The sequence below is a fragment of the Eurosta solidaginis genome, chromosome 3 (assembly GCF_040869045.1).
Source record: "Eurosta solidaginis isolate ZX-2024a chromosome 3, ASM4086904v1, whole genome shotgun sequence".
NCBI classification, from domain to species: Eukaryota; Metazoa; Arthropoda; class Insecta; order Diptera; family Tephritidae; genus Eurosta; species Eurosta solidaginis.
This window is the reverse complement of record NC_090321.1, coordinates 33,164,441-33,180,347: the sequence shown is the minus strand read 5'-3', so window position 1 is coordinate 33,180,347 and position 15,907 is coordinate 33,164,441. Positions and strand designations below refer to the sequence as shown.

At 34.9% G+C, this 15,907-nt stretch overlaps 1 protein-coding gene across 1 annotated transcript in view; it reads right to left on the bottom strand.

Moving 5' to 3' along the window:
- The window catches only part of LOC137243552 (uncharacterized), a 32,509-nt gene that overhangs the window by 9,534 nt on the left and 7,068 nt on the right, over positions 1-15,907 (bottom strand). The window contains exons 5-13 of the mRNA XM_067771363.1: positions 14,218-14,303; positions 11,887-11,988; positions 11,306-11,490; positions 11,141-11,246; positions 10,320-10,542; positions 4,229-5,747; positions 965-1,040; positions 441-612; positions 315-378 (exon numbers count right to left, since the gene is read on the bottom strand). Of these exons, the coding sequence (XP_067627464.1) occupies positions 315-378; positions 441-612; positions 965-1,040; positions 4,229-5,747; positions 10,320-10,542; positions 11,141-11,246; positions 11,306-11,490; positions 11,887-11,988; positions 14,218-14,303 (2,533 nt within the window). The remainder of the gene's footprint in view (positions 1-314; positions 379-440; positions 613-964; positions 1,041-4,228; positions 5,748-10,319; positions 10,543-11,140; positions 11,247-11,305; positions 11,491-11,886; positions 11,989-14,217; positions 14,304-15,907) is intronic.

Sequence of the window (15,907 nt, the reverse complement as noted above, 5' to 3'; positions counted from 1 at the left end):
TATTGTTATAAATCCACTTGGGAATTGAAATACCATTGATATAAAGCTCGTTTTTGCAAAGATATAGCTTATTTTATACGTCCACGACCCTTCTAAAAATCTTTTATATAAAAGTGGGCGTGGCCCTTAACCTATTTCGTTAATTTTTCTTCAAAGCATTCCTTATAGTAAAGGCAACCTCTCTTCCGAATTTTGTTACGATAACGGTTTAATTTATGATTAATAATATTTGTGAAATTGATTTTATAACAAGTGTGCAAGGCACGCTGAGTATAAAAATACAGCTGAGTGTTATTTGAATTATACATTTTTACCGTTTTCAATGTAATACCGAGCGTCGTGATTAGAAAATATATTTAAGAAATGATCACGGAAGCGCTAACAAAAATTAATTTAGTAGCAGAAATTTTGTTAATTATAAATATTACATATTTGCAAACCTTTTTTAATTCTTTAAAATCTGAGATTGGTTCTTTGATATCTAAATAAATTTTTCGGTGACGCACAAAACCTTTTGTAGGTTCCGTAACATAACCACGATAGCCCTTGGCCGAAATGTAAATGATGCACTTAACAAATTGAGTTTCAAGTGTAAAAATTACTTCGCCTTCACTATTTATAAACATTCAAGAAAAAAAAAATGTTATTAAATTTGTATTAGCATATCGACGGCTGAGTGGAATTCACTTTTTCGTGCATAAACGCCTTATTGAAAACCGAAATATTTTTTTTTTCAAAACTGCAACGTCTCAGAAATTGACTGAACTACGTCTTATGGTCGCATTTAATCGCCCCGTGTTGTCTTAAAATCTATTGGAATGTATGCTAAGATAGGACGCTTTTCAAATAATTTTGAGACAGGGTATACTTCAAACAACTTCTGCGCTAGGACATTTTCCAAACTGCGCTTAAGATATGACATTCCACTCAGTAATCGTTATACCTATATATTGTGTATATTTACTTTTCCAGGTCTGGTTCCACGGCCCAATTTTTAAAGGGAAAATGCTCGTATAATTTATAGGCCAACCCAATAGTGCCTTAACGAAATTTGAAAAAGTTGTTAATTATGTTAGGTTAGTTTGGACAAAGCAAGCTTAGGTTAGACACAGTTAAGTTGGGTTAGAAATAGCTAGGTTTGACTAAGCCAAGTTAAAGTTACAATGACTGATTTATATCTCAAAGAAAACGACTAAGTTTAAATTCCTAAACGTAATTAAAATATATTTCCTCGAAAATTCTTTAAAGAAGCTACTAGATACTTTTCTTTTAAAACTTAAGGGCCAATTAATGGTGACTTATAACCATAACCAGATAAAACAGCTGATCGAACCTACCTTATGGAAATCAATGTAATCGTTTAATGGTGCCATACCATAAGCTAATGCCATAACCATATCATAGCCAACCAATTGGTTTTTGATTTTTCGCCATATCCATAGCCTAAAAATAGTTGAGTTGGAGAATTTATTAATTTTTTCTAGATTTTATTTATTGCGTTATTACGTTTTGACTAAGAGGCTTATTTTTTGTGGAATATGTTTGTAATTTTTTGCGTTTTCTTCATTTTTAGGAAATTGTCGTTACGACTATGGCGTTAGGGTTAAGAAAGTATAATTAGCCCTATAGTCGTAACCATACCCATATTCATAACCATCTCCATTGTCATCGATTAATGGTGCCATAACCTTAAACAGCTGACATTTTCATAAAAATGAGGAAAGCCCAAAAAAATTACAAACATATTCCACAAATAATAAATATCTTAGTCAAAACGTATCCAAAACAATAAATAAAATATACAAAACGTTAATAAATTCACCAACTCAAATATTTTTAGGTTAAGGATATGGCGAAAAACCAGAAACCAATTGGTTGGCTATGCTATGGTTATGGCATTAGCGTTATGGTATGGCACCATTAATCGATTACATTGATTTCCATAAGGTAGGTTCGATCAGCTGTTTTATCTGGTTATGGATAAGTCACCATTAATTGGCCCTTAACCGCCCAATGGACTTAAGTGCCAAAATTTTCCATTTTTCATGTTGTTGTTGTTGTAGCGATAAGGACACTCCTTTGCTGCACATCCGTTACGTTCCGGTAACAAGCACCATAAAGGTACGAGCCCGACCATCTCGGGAACGATTTGGTATGACCACATGCAACCATTTAGGCTATGCCACCCTCCCACCCCTTACAACCATCAGGAGTACGGGGTCACCAAATCCTCGGCTGTTAATGAAACAGGATTCGCAACGGGCACGTGAGGTTGACAATTGGGTTGGAGAAGCTATTACTACTACAACAATAACAACAATCATTAATTTTTAAAAAAATGTTCAGCTAAGCTTTTGAAACACTACACTGAAAGAAATGGTGCTAGTAAAATCAACAAATCGGTTCTGTTGTTCTTGACTTAACGGAGATTCGGTGAAATTGATCGAATTACGGTTAATTTGACCGAGTTCTTTGTCAAACGAACAAATTAGTTTAGTCATTTCAACAGAAGAGAAATTGTCGCTCTTAAGTTAACAAAATTCTGTAAAATTGACAGATTCCTGGTCAATCTAACGGATTTTTCTGTTAACACAACTGATCTCACTGGTAATTTCAACAGCGATCAACAGTCAATACATGAGCAAACTTCAAAGAGAATTTTACGCTCACTGCTCTCTACTTTGTACTTATGACGATGGTGCCACTTGTTTAAAAAAAAAATACCAAAATAAGAAAACCACCAAATCAAAAAAACACACAAAATGGGAAAACAACAAAAAACTAGTTTTTCAGTTATCAATACAAAACGAAAAACCCTTTTTTGAATTTACTGTGCAAAAAATTATGAGATACCGGGACACCTATTTATCGAGTACAATTTTGCAGCTTCTCCTCCAAACGAAATGCAAAATTGCGCCCTCTTGTTGCAAAAGTTTTGTTTGAACGAACAGGATTTTTCCAAAGTTAGTAACATTTTGTTCAAGTTTTTACGAATTTTCACTCACGCGAACGAATTTAATAAGGTAATAAAAACACAGTTTTTTAATGTTAATGTTTCCGACAACATAAAAGTTTGAGTTGTTTTGGAATCGTTTCAAAGTTATTACGAAAAGTTGTTACGAAAATTAAACTTGCCGAATTACATGTAAAGTTACTCCAGTGGTGAATTACCTTCTAGCGATTTTGATGATTCTTTACTTTTCTATAACTTACAAGTTCTCTATTTAAAATGTTATGTCAAATAAAACAAAATAATAAAGTGTATAATGTTTAAGGTGTGTCAGCACATTTGAAGGAAGCCTAATTGACGTTTCGGTTAGTAAGTGCAACCGTGGTGTGATGGTTGTGTGCTCCGCCTACCACACCGTATGCCCTGGGTTCGCAACCTGGGCAAAGCAACATGAAAATTTTAGAAATAGGGTTTTTCAATTAGAAGAAAATTTTTCTAAGCGGGGTCGCCCCTCGGCAGTGTTTGACAAGCGCTCCGAGTGTATTTCTGCCACGAACAGCTCTCAGTGAAAACTTATCTGCCTCGCAGATGCCGTTCGGAGTCGGCATAAAACATGTAGGTCCCGTCCGACCAATTTGTAGGGAAAATCAAGAGGAGCACGACGCAAATTGGAAGAGAAGCTCGGCCTTAGATATCTTCGGAGGTTATCGCGCCTTACATTTATTTATTTATATGGCAACATAGGTACATTCGTACAAAGCTGTCGCAACCACTTTTTTTGTTCATTTGACTATTAAAACGGTCAATTACGAATCAACGATTTGTGCGCAGTTGATTCAACATCTTGTTGCGATGGATAAAAATTAACACAAAATTTCGGTTGAATTGGACCGTATTTCGGTTGATTTTACCAGTCTTTTTCTTTCGGTGTACGAAATGGGGAAGTCCTTGCGCAAAATATGATATAGGAACTTTTTTTCAATGCGGCTAGTTTGAACCTGCAATTTTTGATGCTTAGGGTACGAAATATTTTGTCATAGGGATACACAAACTCATGAGAGAGAGGAGAAGAAACCACCGGACGGCATTATTTTCAGAAAAGAAAACGCTATTAAACTCACTAAAACCATACCATAGGATGTTTAAAAAAAAAATAATAAACTTGCCTCGAGTTAAAAAAAACTTAGTGTGATCTTCAAAAACTATTTGAGAATTGTGTTTCGAACGTGATCTGCCATTCGGAGACGATATAAAGTTGTCCATTATTATTTAACTCACCCAATCGATCAGTCCAAATTATTATCTTTCGATTGGCTTTTTGATAATCCATACGTTTTATATATTTAGTTGTCCAATGTGAGTAACCAATTGATTTACGTTTATCTTCCACTTTCGTCTCTTCTGCGGTTTCTTTAATTTCCTCTTCGTCATGTTCATGTCCCGACATTAAATCATCAGCAACCGCTTTTTGTTTACGGAACGTTTGCGTTTCACGTTCCGTCTTATCATGTTCCTTTTGTTCCTTTGTTTTGTGCAGTTCAACTTCACTTCCACGCGATGTTTTACGTTTTGAAAGTTTAACATTCTTCATTGGTAGACTAGCTGTAGATTGTGTAGACGCTGGCACTTTGAACATTGTATATTCCGTTGTTCTTTGAACAGGTCTAACTTGTTTTTTACGTTTCGTAGGATCCTTAACCTTAAAATCTGGTACTTGAAATGTTCGTTTATAAAGTTTACCATATACCTTCTTAATATTATCTAATGTTTTCACTAAATCGGAAAAACTTTTCGGTTGTATACTCGACGTAACCGCTTGTTCCTCAATAGTATTATCTCGTATGATATATTCCATATTCAATTTTTCAGGTGTAGGAAAAACAGGAAACATGCGTTCTGGATTATTTTGGCCATCGAATTGATATTTTTTAGCATCATCTATGGTCTGTTCAGCGTCTTCGGACAAACGTTTACGCAACAATATACCACCTTTTCCCTTTGGTTTGCCCCGTTGCTCTTCGCTTGCTTCATCTTGCAATTCAACGGGGAATTTGAAAGAAGATAAAATGCGGGGAATACAATGACGTGCTATATTTCGTATTTGTACAATAGACAATGGTAAATCCAATACGAAATCTTCAACCTCAGCTATGTTGTGTTGAGAACTTTGCAGCTGTGATTGTGTCGAAGCAATTAAGGCTAATGACGGACGAAAAACATTCGATAATGAACGTCTTAAACGCATTGATATATTGGTTGAAGACTGCCGAGGAGTTACAGACATATCTATAGAAGATAGGCCATATTGGCTATATGTATCTGCTTCCTTTATACCCATTTTAGCTTCATATACGGCAGGCGCAGATTGTGCTTTTATTTTGTCCGATTCTTGAATAGTTGGCTCAGGTTCATCTATGTACTGGATTAGATCATCTTCAAAATGGCATGCTAATGGTTCACCCCACAAACATAAATACTCTGGCAAATCAATTGAAATAACAAAATTTGTTGTATCGTAATAGTCAACGCGTTCCATTAATGGTATGCTATCTGCCCTGTCATGTCTCCCTATACTTGGCCTAGATATTGCAGAGGGTCTTATAATACTAATTTGAGATGAAGTGCGTAACATGCTGGCAGGCAAAACTTCTTCGGCAGTAACGTCTTTGATAATTTGAAGTTCACCATTATTTTCATGCCAAGTCATATTGAAATCGTTAAAATTGTAATGTGTTGGTTTCTTGACGAAATACAATTGATATATTCCACCGAGTATAGTATAGTTCTTCAAATTAATCTAGGATTAAAATAAACTATTTATTATTGTTGTGACGAATATTAGCAACACTAAGGGATACTATCATCTCTAAGCCGATACTAAGCAGTCGCTGGTATGTACATAAACAAATCAATCATTATGTCTAACATATGTACATACAAGCAACGGAGAGATATGCACAAACACATACATATATCTGAAGTACTCACAAAAGTATGCAATCATCGGTGGAAGTATTACTCACATATGCACGCGTATATTGCTATTTGAGAGGCTACAAACGTGCATCTGTAGTTTGTAGCTGGTAACTAAGTAGTAAATTCTAGAAGAAGATACGCCTAGAAGTATGCGAACGAGACAGCAGAGAGTATAAAAGGAGCGAAAGCTGAGTAAGCAGCAATCAGTTTGTTTTGAACACGCTCTCAGTTGCGAAGTGAAGTTAATTGTGAAGTACTTTCAAAGCAGTATAATAAAGACCATTTTGGATTATTGAATATTGGAGTTATTTTATTCAACAGTTTAGCGATACGAACGTTAGCAGAAGGTTGCAAATAAGAGGAATTTCACTAAATTCGTTACATTATTTTAAGAGCTCTTATCTTACTATTATACTTTATTCTTAAATCAGGTTTAAAATTTTTCGAAAACTGTCGGTTCAAAATTTTGATTTTCATATTTTTAAAATCACAAAAGATAAGTAAGGAAGTCTAAGATCGGGTGAAATCGAACATTACATACCCAGCTGTGCACTTGAAATGCTGTTTTTGTTTGTTTTGTGTGATTAATAGTGTTACAAGGCTGCGCAATAATACATATATATATATATAGTTCTATTCTAAACTAATTTTTCTTCGAGTTATGACTCCCGAAACGTAAAAAATTGCTTCACACGTCAAATTTCAACATTCTAGGTGTATCATTTACTAAATAATCAGGTTTTTTGTGTTTTCCAAAATGTTATATATGTATATAAAAAGTGGGCGTGGTTATCATCCGATTTCGCTCATTTTCCATAACAATCTATTCTGTGTCCAGATAAGCTCGTGTACCAAATTTGGTGAAGATATCTCAATATTTACTCAAGTTATCGTGTTAACGGACAGACGGACGGACGGACGGACATGGCTCAATCAAATTTTTTTTCGATATTGATGATTTTGATATAATGAAATCTATATCTATTTCGATTTCTTTATACCTGTACAACCAACCGTTATCCAATCAAAGCTATAATACCCTGTGTACAAGTACAGCTGGGTATAAAAACTATTCGTCCGGAACCATACGGCAGACTTTTTTTATTCATGCATCTCTTGTGGAAATTTGGCGCCCGAACTGACTGAACTGTTTGAATAGCATACGTTCAGGAATAAAAAATAAATCAAAGAAAAAGTCAGTAAGAAATGTCAAAAGGTTGCAGGTTCTCCCCTTTCGTTTAACCTTTACTTATCGAAATTCCTTTCTCCGCAAGAAAGAATTAACATGTGTGCTGATGCCTACTTTGGCTATCGTAACAGACAACTAATATTTTGTACAGACAACTAAACGTCTGTATGTACATATAGGTTTCCAACGTATGTGGATGTTACGAATCAACATCTTCCATATCCTCTTAAAAAGCTCACCTAACACCACGTCCCACTTGCCAAAACAGCATATTTTCTGAACCCTCATGAATGGTTATTCGTATAAAATATATATATATGAGGTCCGAGTGCCGAGGAGTAGAGTTCCTGCCAAATTTCATCATGATATTTCCAACGACTGCCAAATTACAGCTTGCAAAACTTTTAAATTACCTTCTTTTAAAAGTGGGCGATGCCACGTCCATTGTCAAAATTATACTAATTTTCTATACTGCGTCATAAGGTCAACCCACCCACCAAGTTTCATCGCTTTATCCGTCCTTGGTAATGAATTATCGCAGTTTTTCTGTTTTTCGAATTTTTCGATATCGAAAAAGTGGGCATGATGAGTGCCCAGGAACGTACGTACCAAATTTCATCAAGATACCTCAAAATTTACTCAAGTTATCGTGTCATTGGCGGCTTCCGTGGTGTGATGGTAGCGTGCTCCGCCTACCACACCGTATGCACTGTGTTCACACCCCGGGCAAAGCAGCATCAAAATTTTAGAAATAAAGTTTATCAATTAGAAGAAAATTTTTCTAAGCGGGGTCGCTCCTCTGCAGTGTTTGGCAAGCGCTCCGGGTGTATTTCTGCCATGAAAAGCTCTCAGTGAAAACTCATCTGCCTTGCAGATGCCGTTCGGAGTCGGCATAAAACATGTAGGTCCCGTCCGGCCGATTTGTAGGGAAAATCATTAGGAGCACGATGCAAATTGGAAGAGAAGCTCGGCCTTAGATCTCTTCGGAGGTTATCGCACCTTACATTTTTTTTTATTATCGTGTTTACGGACGGACGGACGGATATGGCTAAATGAATTTCTTTTTTCGCCCAGATAATTTTGATATATGGAAGTCTATATCTATCTCGATTATTTTATGCGAACAAAATTAATATACTCTGTGAGCTCTGCTCAGCTGAGTATAAAAATAAGTTTCCCTTTTAAAATTACTTCAAAAATGCCTAATGCTAGAGTTTTTACTTCTTGTTTTTAAAACACCTTTGTAAATTATTCATACTTCAAAAAGTGTACCTCTCCATTTAAGCTGAAACCGCCTGTATGGGTGGCAGACCAATATACCATTCACTGGAAAAGGAAAACAGTCATGTCAAAACACTACCCCCAAAACTGCCAAGGGGTACCTTCTTATAACGTCTGTCTGCCCACAATACTCCAGTAGACAACATCTACACCCTGGCCTACCTCCCAGGCAAAAAATAGCCGTGTTTTTTTTTACACCGTATTGCCGTATTGCGTATTTAGGAGCTCATCTCGGCAGTGGTTAAATAACTAACATAAGCACAGAGTGTACCGAAAAGCGGAGACACAACCCTCCGATGGCCATAGGGTATAACATATAGCTGAGTCAGTTGCGATGAATTGTGGACACTTATAGAATACATAGAATTAGTGTAGAGGGTGAAACAAAAACACATATTTCAGTTACATCTGAGTATAATGCAAATTGAAATTTAGTAGGACAAATTTTATGCGCAGCAATTTCAGAGGTGTATTTAAAGTTTGTCGCTTAGCAGTCCATATAAAGTTTAAGCGTAACCGTATATAGAAGTAAAAAAAACACAGCTAATATATTCCAGTTGTTTAATCCAAAACAACATTGTTAGGCTCGCAACTCCATCCATACATTGACCGGAGCAAAGTATTGCTAGAACAATAACAACATCACCCCCGAATACAATTGTCCATAAGAGTTGAAAGTTCACGCTAATTTCGATTTCTCTTTCCATTTCGGAATAACGCTGAGTTTTGAAACAAAATAAATTTTGCAACTGTCGCCAATCAAATGAATACCAATCAAATAAGAAATGTCGACATTCGGATTATAATCAGCCCAATTCTAAATATTCCCTCGAAATTTTGTTCTCGCGGATTTTTTTATTCCCACGGAAAAATTCCTCAAAATCATTGCTCCTAGGGAGTACAATAATTGGGGAATAGGAATTTCGAATTTTCGAAGTCAGCTGTTTTATCAATTGCAATTTCGTGTTGCGCATTTCTTATTTTGTTTATAAAATTGAAAAGTTTAATTATTGTTGCGAATTTGTTTGAAATTAAGAAATAAAATATAAACAATGGACAGTATTGCATTTCATGTGGTATTCATTGAAATGAGTAATGAATTGGTGCCACAGCAGCATCAACAGAGGAGCATAAGAAGAAGACGACGGGATAACACAAATCCGCTCGAGTTGCCTGCTTCCATTCAGCAAAGCAATTTTCTGGCGGCCAAGTCGAGTTGAATTCGTCTTTCGTCATATGCCAAAATCCATTTAAGCCTTCTTTAAAAATCCTTGCGCCATTTCTGGGTGGCTGCATCAAATGTACCAAGAGCTCGTCCGTTGTTAATGATATACTTTTCGACTTAAAATAAAGAATATTGTGGTAGAATGTACATATTTTAGCACAAATTTGTACAATTAAGTTTTCTTTCTTAAAAGAAACAATTTCCTTTAACTATTTCGATGCATTCCTTTTAATTTAACAAGTGAAAAAAATCCTAAGTAATGGCAGAGAAATCTCCCTTTCACTCACATTCAAAATCAGCCCAATTTTAAACAAAAATTCCGTGCGAGTTTTTTTCCTTCTCTCATTCCTCGTATTCTGAAAAAAAATTCCTTGTGAGTTTTTTCTCTTCTCCCTTCAGTGAATACCACATGAAATGCAATATTGTGCATTGTTTATATTTTCGAGGGAATATTTAGAATTGGGCTGAATACCTACTTTTCTCCCATAACCAGTTTCCGCTTTTTCGAACATTGTTCAGAATAGGAGGAAAGGGAGAAGTGAAAAAACTCACAAGGAATTTTTATTTAGAATACGAGGAATGTGAAAAAACTCGCACGGAATTTTTGTTTGGAATTGGGCTGTATAATTCTTAGTTTAGGAAAATGAGCAATAAATTTTGCATCGCTTGGCTTCTACGCACGAAACAGTTTTCATTACCTCATCCTCTTCCAGTTTCAAACAGTCTGGATGATAAACATGATTAATAAAATTATTAAATCGTTCTTGTTCTATTTGTAAAAAATCTTCCCAAATATCCGGATACATATCGAGCGTTATAATAGGCGGCTCCTTCGGAAGCTTAATAAGTTTTGCCGTTTTCTTTTTATCATCTGCATTAGCCTTTGATTTTTTCAAATTTTCCAATTGCTCATTAAGTGCCCTTAGATGGGAATAAGATAAGGTAATAATCAAAAGATATATGTCATGTTATAGTTTATAGAATACAAGGCGAATTCAGTACCAGGTGTTGTTATCCCAACAGCTGATTGCTTCTTCTTGATTATTTTCCATACAACGCCTTGTACAATAATATGTCGGTTAATCGAAATCAATGAAATTTTTCGAAGCGAATTAGGCGAATCCATACCAGGTGGTGGCCAAGGCGAATCTATACCAGGTGGTGGCAAAGCGAATTCAATCAATTCGCCGTGCAGATGAATGTCAAGTCAAAAGAGAATTTTTATAGATTTCGATTAACTGACAATTTGTTGTACAAGGCTTTGTATGGAAAATTATCAAGAAGAAGCAATCAGCTGATGGGATAACACCACCTGTAATGAATTCGCCTTGGGTGGTGGCAAAGCGAATTCAACCAAGTCAAAAGAAGAATTTCATTGATTTCGATTAACTGACATATTGTTGTACAAGGCATTGTATGGAAAATAATCAAGAAGAAGCAATCAGCTGTTGGGATAACAACACCTGGTACTGAATTCGCCTTGATCATCACTAATCAATATTATAAAATGCCTTCTTACATCGCTTTGTTTTCATAATCCGTTCGCCTTTCAATCAGTTTAAGACGCACCTCATTCTGCAAATCGGCTTGCATGAAATGTTCGTGAACCAAACATTCATGTAAATCTAAAAATATAGATATTTAAAAAATTTAAAAATCATAAACAACTTTTCAAATAGCACACCAGTTATGCCAGCTGTTAAGTCTCCAGCAGTAGCGATCGGTTCCTGCCTATAACTTTTTGCGTTTTCACTAAACGGATCGAAAAATAAATGCAATCCTCTTATAGTGAGATTTTCATTTAGGATATTCAACGGTAGTTGAACTTTAAGCTGAAGTTTATGCAAAGATGCTTCCAAGCAAGGTTCTCTATATGTTTTGAATTTTAAAGCACAAGCTTTCAATTAAATATTATACATGGATTCATAACACAGTCCCACAGAAAAAAAAAATTGGGAAGTACAAAGGAGGAGACAGGCCAACTCTTATGGATTTTTGGTCGGTGAACACAAATCCGTTGTCAGAATTCAAAAGTTAGCTCTTGTTTCTTTTCTAACCTCAAAAAACTTCCGATGTTCTAGTTTTTCATACGAAAAAAGGGAGTTTAAAAAAAAAAAAAACAAGAGCTAACTTTTTGGAATTCTGACAACGGATTCGTGTTCAGCGACCAAAAACTCAATAGAAATGGACCTGTCTCCTCCGTTGTACATCCCACTTTTTTCTGTGGGGCTGTGTAATTTGAAAGTAGTTTTACTAAATACTTACTCTAGAAATCGAAAAAGTATAGGCACATTTTTTAATGTCCAAATATGTATGCAAAAATTTTCACATTCATAAAAGTATTCCGCAGTTGTGGCATTTACCGATCTTTGTAATCATATTATGAAAAAAAATTTATTTAGACATTTTTAACAATTTAACAAATGGGATATTATTTTTTTTTTTTTTTTTTGATTATTAGTTTCTTGGTTAAAGCTTAAGCTTATAAAACACCAGGTTATCCCTCCATTGGTGTTAATCCATAACACCATGTTATATATTCATATTTTAATGGCTTTAAATTGTTGTACAGTTGCTCCACCAACACACAGGTAATACACTAAGGCCAGAACCATGTGCGTAGGTTTCTGTGTAATTAAGGTTATTATATATTTCGATTTAATGGTTTACTCCAAGTACGATGAATTATATTTAGATTTAATGGTTTACTCCAAGTACGATAAATTTTAAGTTTTTCAACTATTTTTAATAATTTTTTGTCATTTCGATTCCCTCACTATCCGCCATTTTGTTCTCAACCGCATGAATAGCGTCCTTTTATAGCACGCGGTTGAGTTGTGGGGAAACGATCTTGACGCGACGACGTTACAACACGAAGTGAAATGGGATATTACAAAATCTCGTCTATGGTCTTAGCAAAAATGTATTGAGGAACGGCCTATGTCAGAGTTCACCAAACTATGGCAGCTAAATTTTATTTGTAACAAAATCTCATCATTGAAGAAAGGATACCTTGTCTTTTCGCGTGAGTGGACGTTAGGGTGGTGTTCTTGCACTCCTAACAGGAATAAAAATTCGTGCAAGTTTTAATAACTGGCGTGGTGTCATATTAAAACCAACTCACGTTATATATATACATAACGGATCGTAACGGTGAAAAAAAAACATGGCGACAATGAAAAAACATTGCGACAAGCCACATTGATACAACACATTTATATAAAAGAAAATTCTCGAAATAAGATTTAAAAACTGGCGTGGTGCCATTTAAAAACCAAATTATTTTTATATATGCAACGGAACACAACGGGGTGCCGCTGTACATGGTTCTGGCCTCTATGGTATTACCATTGTAAAAGCAGCTGCCATCGATATAAAGAAGCTCTGCATGTGGAGAAGCATTACGAATTGATGAAAGCACACAATTTGAGGGATAACCTGGTGTTTTATAAGCTTAAGCTTTAACCATAAAAGTCCAAAAAAAAAACAAAGAGATAATAAACAATTCGCAGTGAAAAATTATAAAACAAAACGCTTTTTGAATGTGTTACAAAAAGTTAGTTTTCACACTCAGTATTAAAAAATAAATAAATATAAGGCACGATAACCTCCGAAGAGATTTTAGGCCGAGCTTCTCTTCCAATTTGCGTCGTGCTTCTTATAATTTTCTCTACAAATGAGACCTACATGTTTTATGCCGATTCCGAACGGCATCTGCAAGGAATATGTGTGTTCACTGAGAGCTTTTCATGGCAGAAATACACTCGGAGTGCTTGCCAAACATTGCCGAGGGGCGACCCCGCTTAGAAAAGTTGTCTTGCAATTGAAAAAACGTGTTTCTAAAGTTCTGATATTGCTTCGGTGTAGTAGGCGGACACGCTACTATCAATACGGCACTTCTATATATTTTTAGCAAAAATAGGGCGTATATCATAGAGAAAAACTCTTTAACGGAATTCTTAAATAGTACGCTTTTAAAACAACGTGATTGACAAGCATTAGTGTGTTAGTTTTGTGAGAACGTGAAATGAGCAATTTCGCGGAAGAAAAAGATTTTACGTTGCGGTTTATTGAAACCTACGAATGCAAAGGTCGGATGGTGAAAAAATTGCCAAAAATCAGGTAATTTTCTTAGTTGCTTAAGATTAGCATCTTATTATATTGAAATTGAATAAGCTACAAAACTGCATACTCGAAAAAATTCTTAGAAAAAAGTTCAAAAATTTGTATGAAAATTCGCAAAATTTACAAGCAATACAATTGGCGCTAGATGCTTTCTGCTTGTGTGGTGGCCGGGCAAGCGACAATCACCCGTTGCTATGGTTACCAGCAGCATTTTTTGTGCCGTCGCCAGCCAGCATTAGGTTTTGCTTATAAGCCATGTTCCGGTTTTCAAATTCGGGAAAATTACTCGATCTCAATTTAAAAAGTTTTACCGGTTTTCTCAGACCGCGCAAATATTACGATTGAATTGAAAAATTCCAATAAGGCTAACAAATCGTAGGATGTGGAACCAAAATCAATTATTTTTTATGAAAAGCGAAACAGATTATTTCTGTTTTTGATGTTGTTCTTTCTTCTGCACTCAAACCTTACTCCATATAAGAATCTTCTGCTGATAATATACGATATGTGTAATGATCGAAAAACTGTTTGATTTCCGCATATGCAGCTTTCTTTTGCTGTAAAAATTTCAATTATTAAGTTTTTTATGGACATATAATTGTTTGATAAACACGCGTACAAGGTATAACCGTTCTCTCTTCTGGTCGGCCATCATTTAATTTTTGAAGTTTTTGCGCAATTTAATATTTAAAAATCAATCTCAAAAAAAAAGGAAATAAACAAAATAATATACTCAAATCTGTTTTTGTTCGAGAGAAAACATAAATGTCATAAATGTGTATAGGTGGAATTGAGAAATTTGAATTTTTTTTCGTTTTGAAAAGACGTTGTCAGAAATGGTTCTACCTTGTAATTGTTTCTATCATGCAATTATGCGTTAAAATTTTAAAATAAATGCTCTCGAAGTCTAGAAAGCATAGGTAAAGTAGAAAATATTCCAAATGCTTTTGTAGACCAATTATAGAACACTCAAACTCTATGGGTACGTCTCACCACATACACAAGAAGCGTCCTATCGATTTGGCCCTGTTTTTAACGCCATATATCAAATATATAATAATTAATGTTTTCTCACAAAAAAGTTTAATAAGTTTTTGCAAGTCAAAGGCTGTTTTCAACATCTTTTTTTTTAAATAATTAGAAAATAAAAAGATGATAAAAAAATTTTATATAAATGGACCAAAAAATAGAAGGCAATTTTTCTTTTAATACAGACATAATCTTGTTGAATTTTGACTAAAAAACTTTAACAATAGCTCTTGTTAAAGAATTTTGGGATTTAAAACTATTAAGGTGGAGCGCAATCTTTCAATTTGAGGCAAACCATGTAATTGATTATTTAAAATTTAAACATGTGCTCTACCTTTATAATTTTAAATCCCAAAATTATTTTACAAGAGCTATTGTTAAAGTTTTTTAGTCAAAATTCAACAAGACTATGTATTAAAGGAAAAATTGCCTTCTATTTTTTGGTCCATTTATATAAAGGTAGTCCTTTACATTTTTTTATCATCTTTTTATTTTCAATTTTTTAGTACTGCCTACAAAAAGCAATTGCAACTTTAATTAGTAATTTAAGTAATTCCTAAGTGAAAATTCTTATCTTTATTTATTTGTTCAAAATAGCAATATTTAAGAGAATTATTGGAGTTTTCGCTGACAACACTGGCGAAAACAACAGAATTCCACCTCGTATCATAACAAGAGAATTCCACCTCGTTTGTCAGCTACTTAATTTGCACAGCCGAAAATCGTGGTGAAATTCGCATACGCCTGAAAGTCTAAAAGAATCATGGTGAAAGTCACGTACGCCTATGTATGCAAGGCCGTGCATTGAGTTGGGCCTTCAAATCTACAACGCCTGCATGAAGGCCGGCTAGCCATGAAGGTATGGCTTAATCTTCTAAATAGTTCGACTTGTGCGTTACGTAGCTCAGATTTTTTGATCAGAAATTGCACTGTCAACGAGTTTTAAACTATATTTCAGGTTCCAAGTCTCTAGATATCCAGAAAGTTAGTTAAAAATCGATTGCAAGATTCCCAATTTACAACTATTTTTCTCAACATATCGATCCATGCGCTGCGTAGGGGATTTTTTTTTTATAAAATATTGCATTGTCACCAGGTTCTGACCCACGTCCCAAGTTTCAAGTCTCTAGCT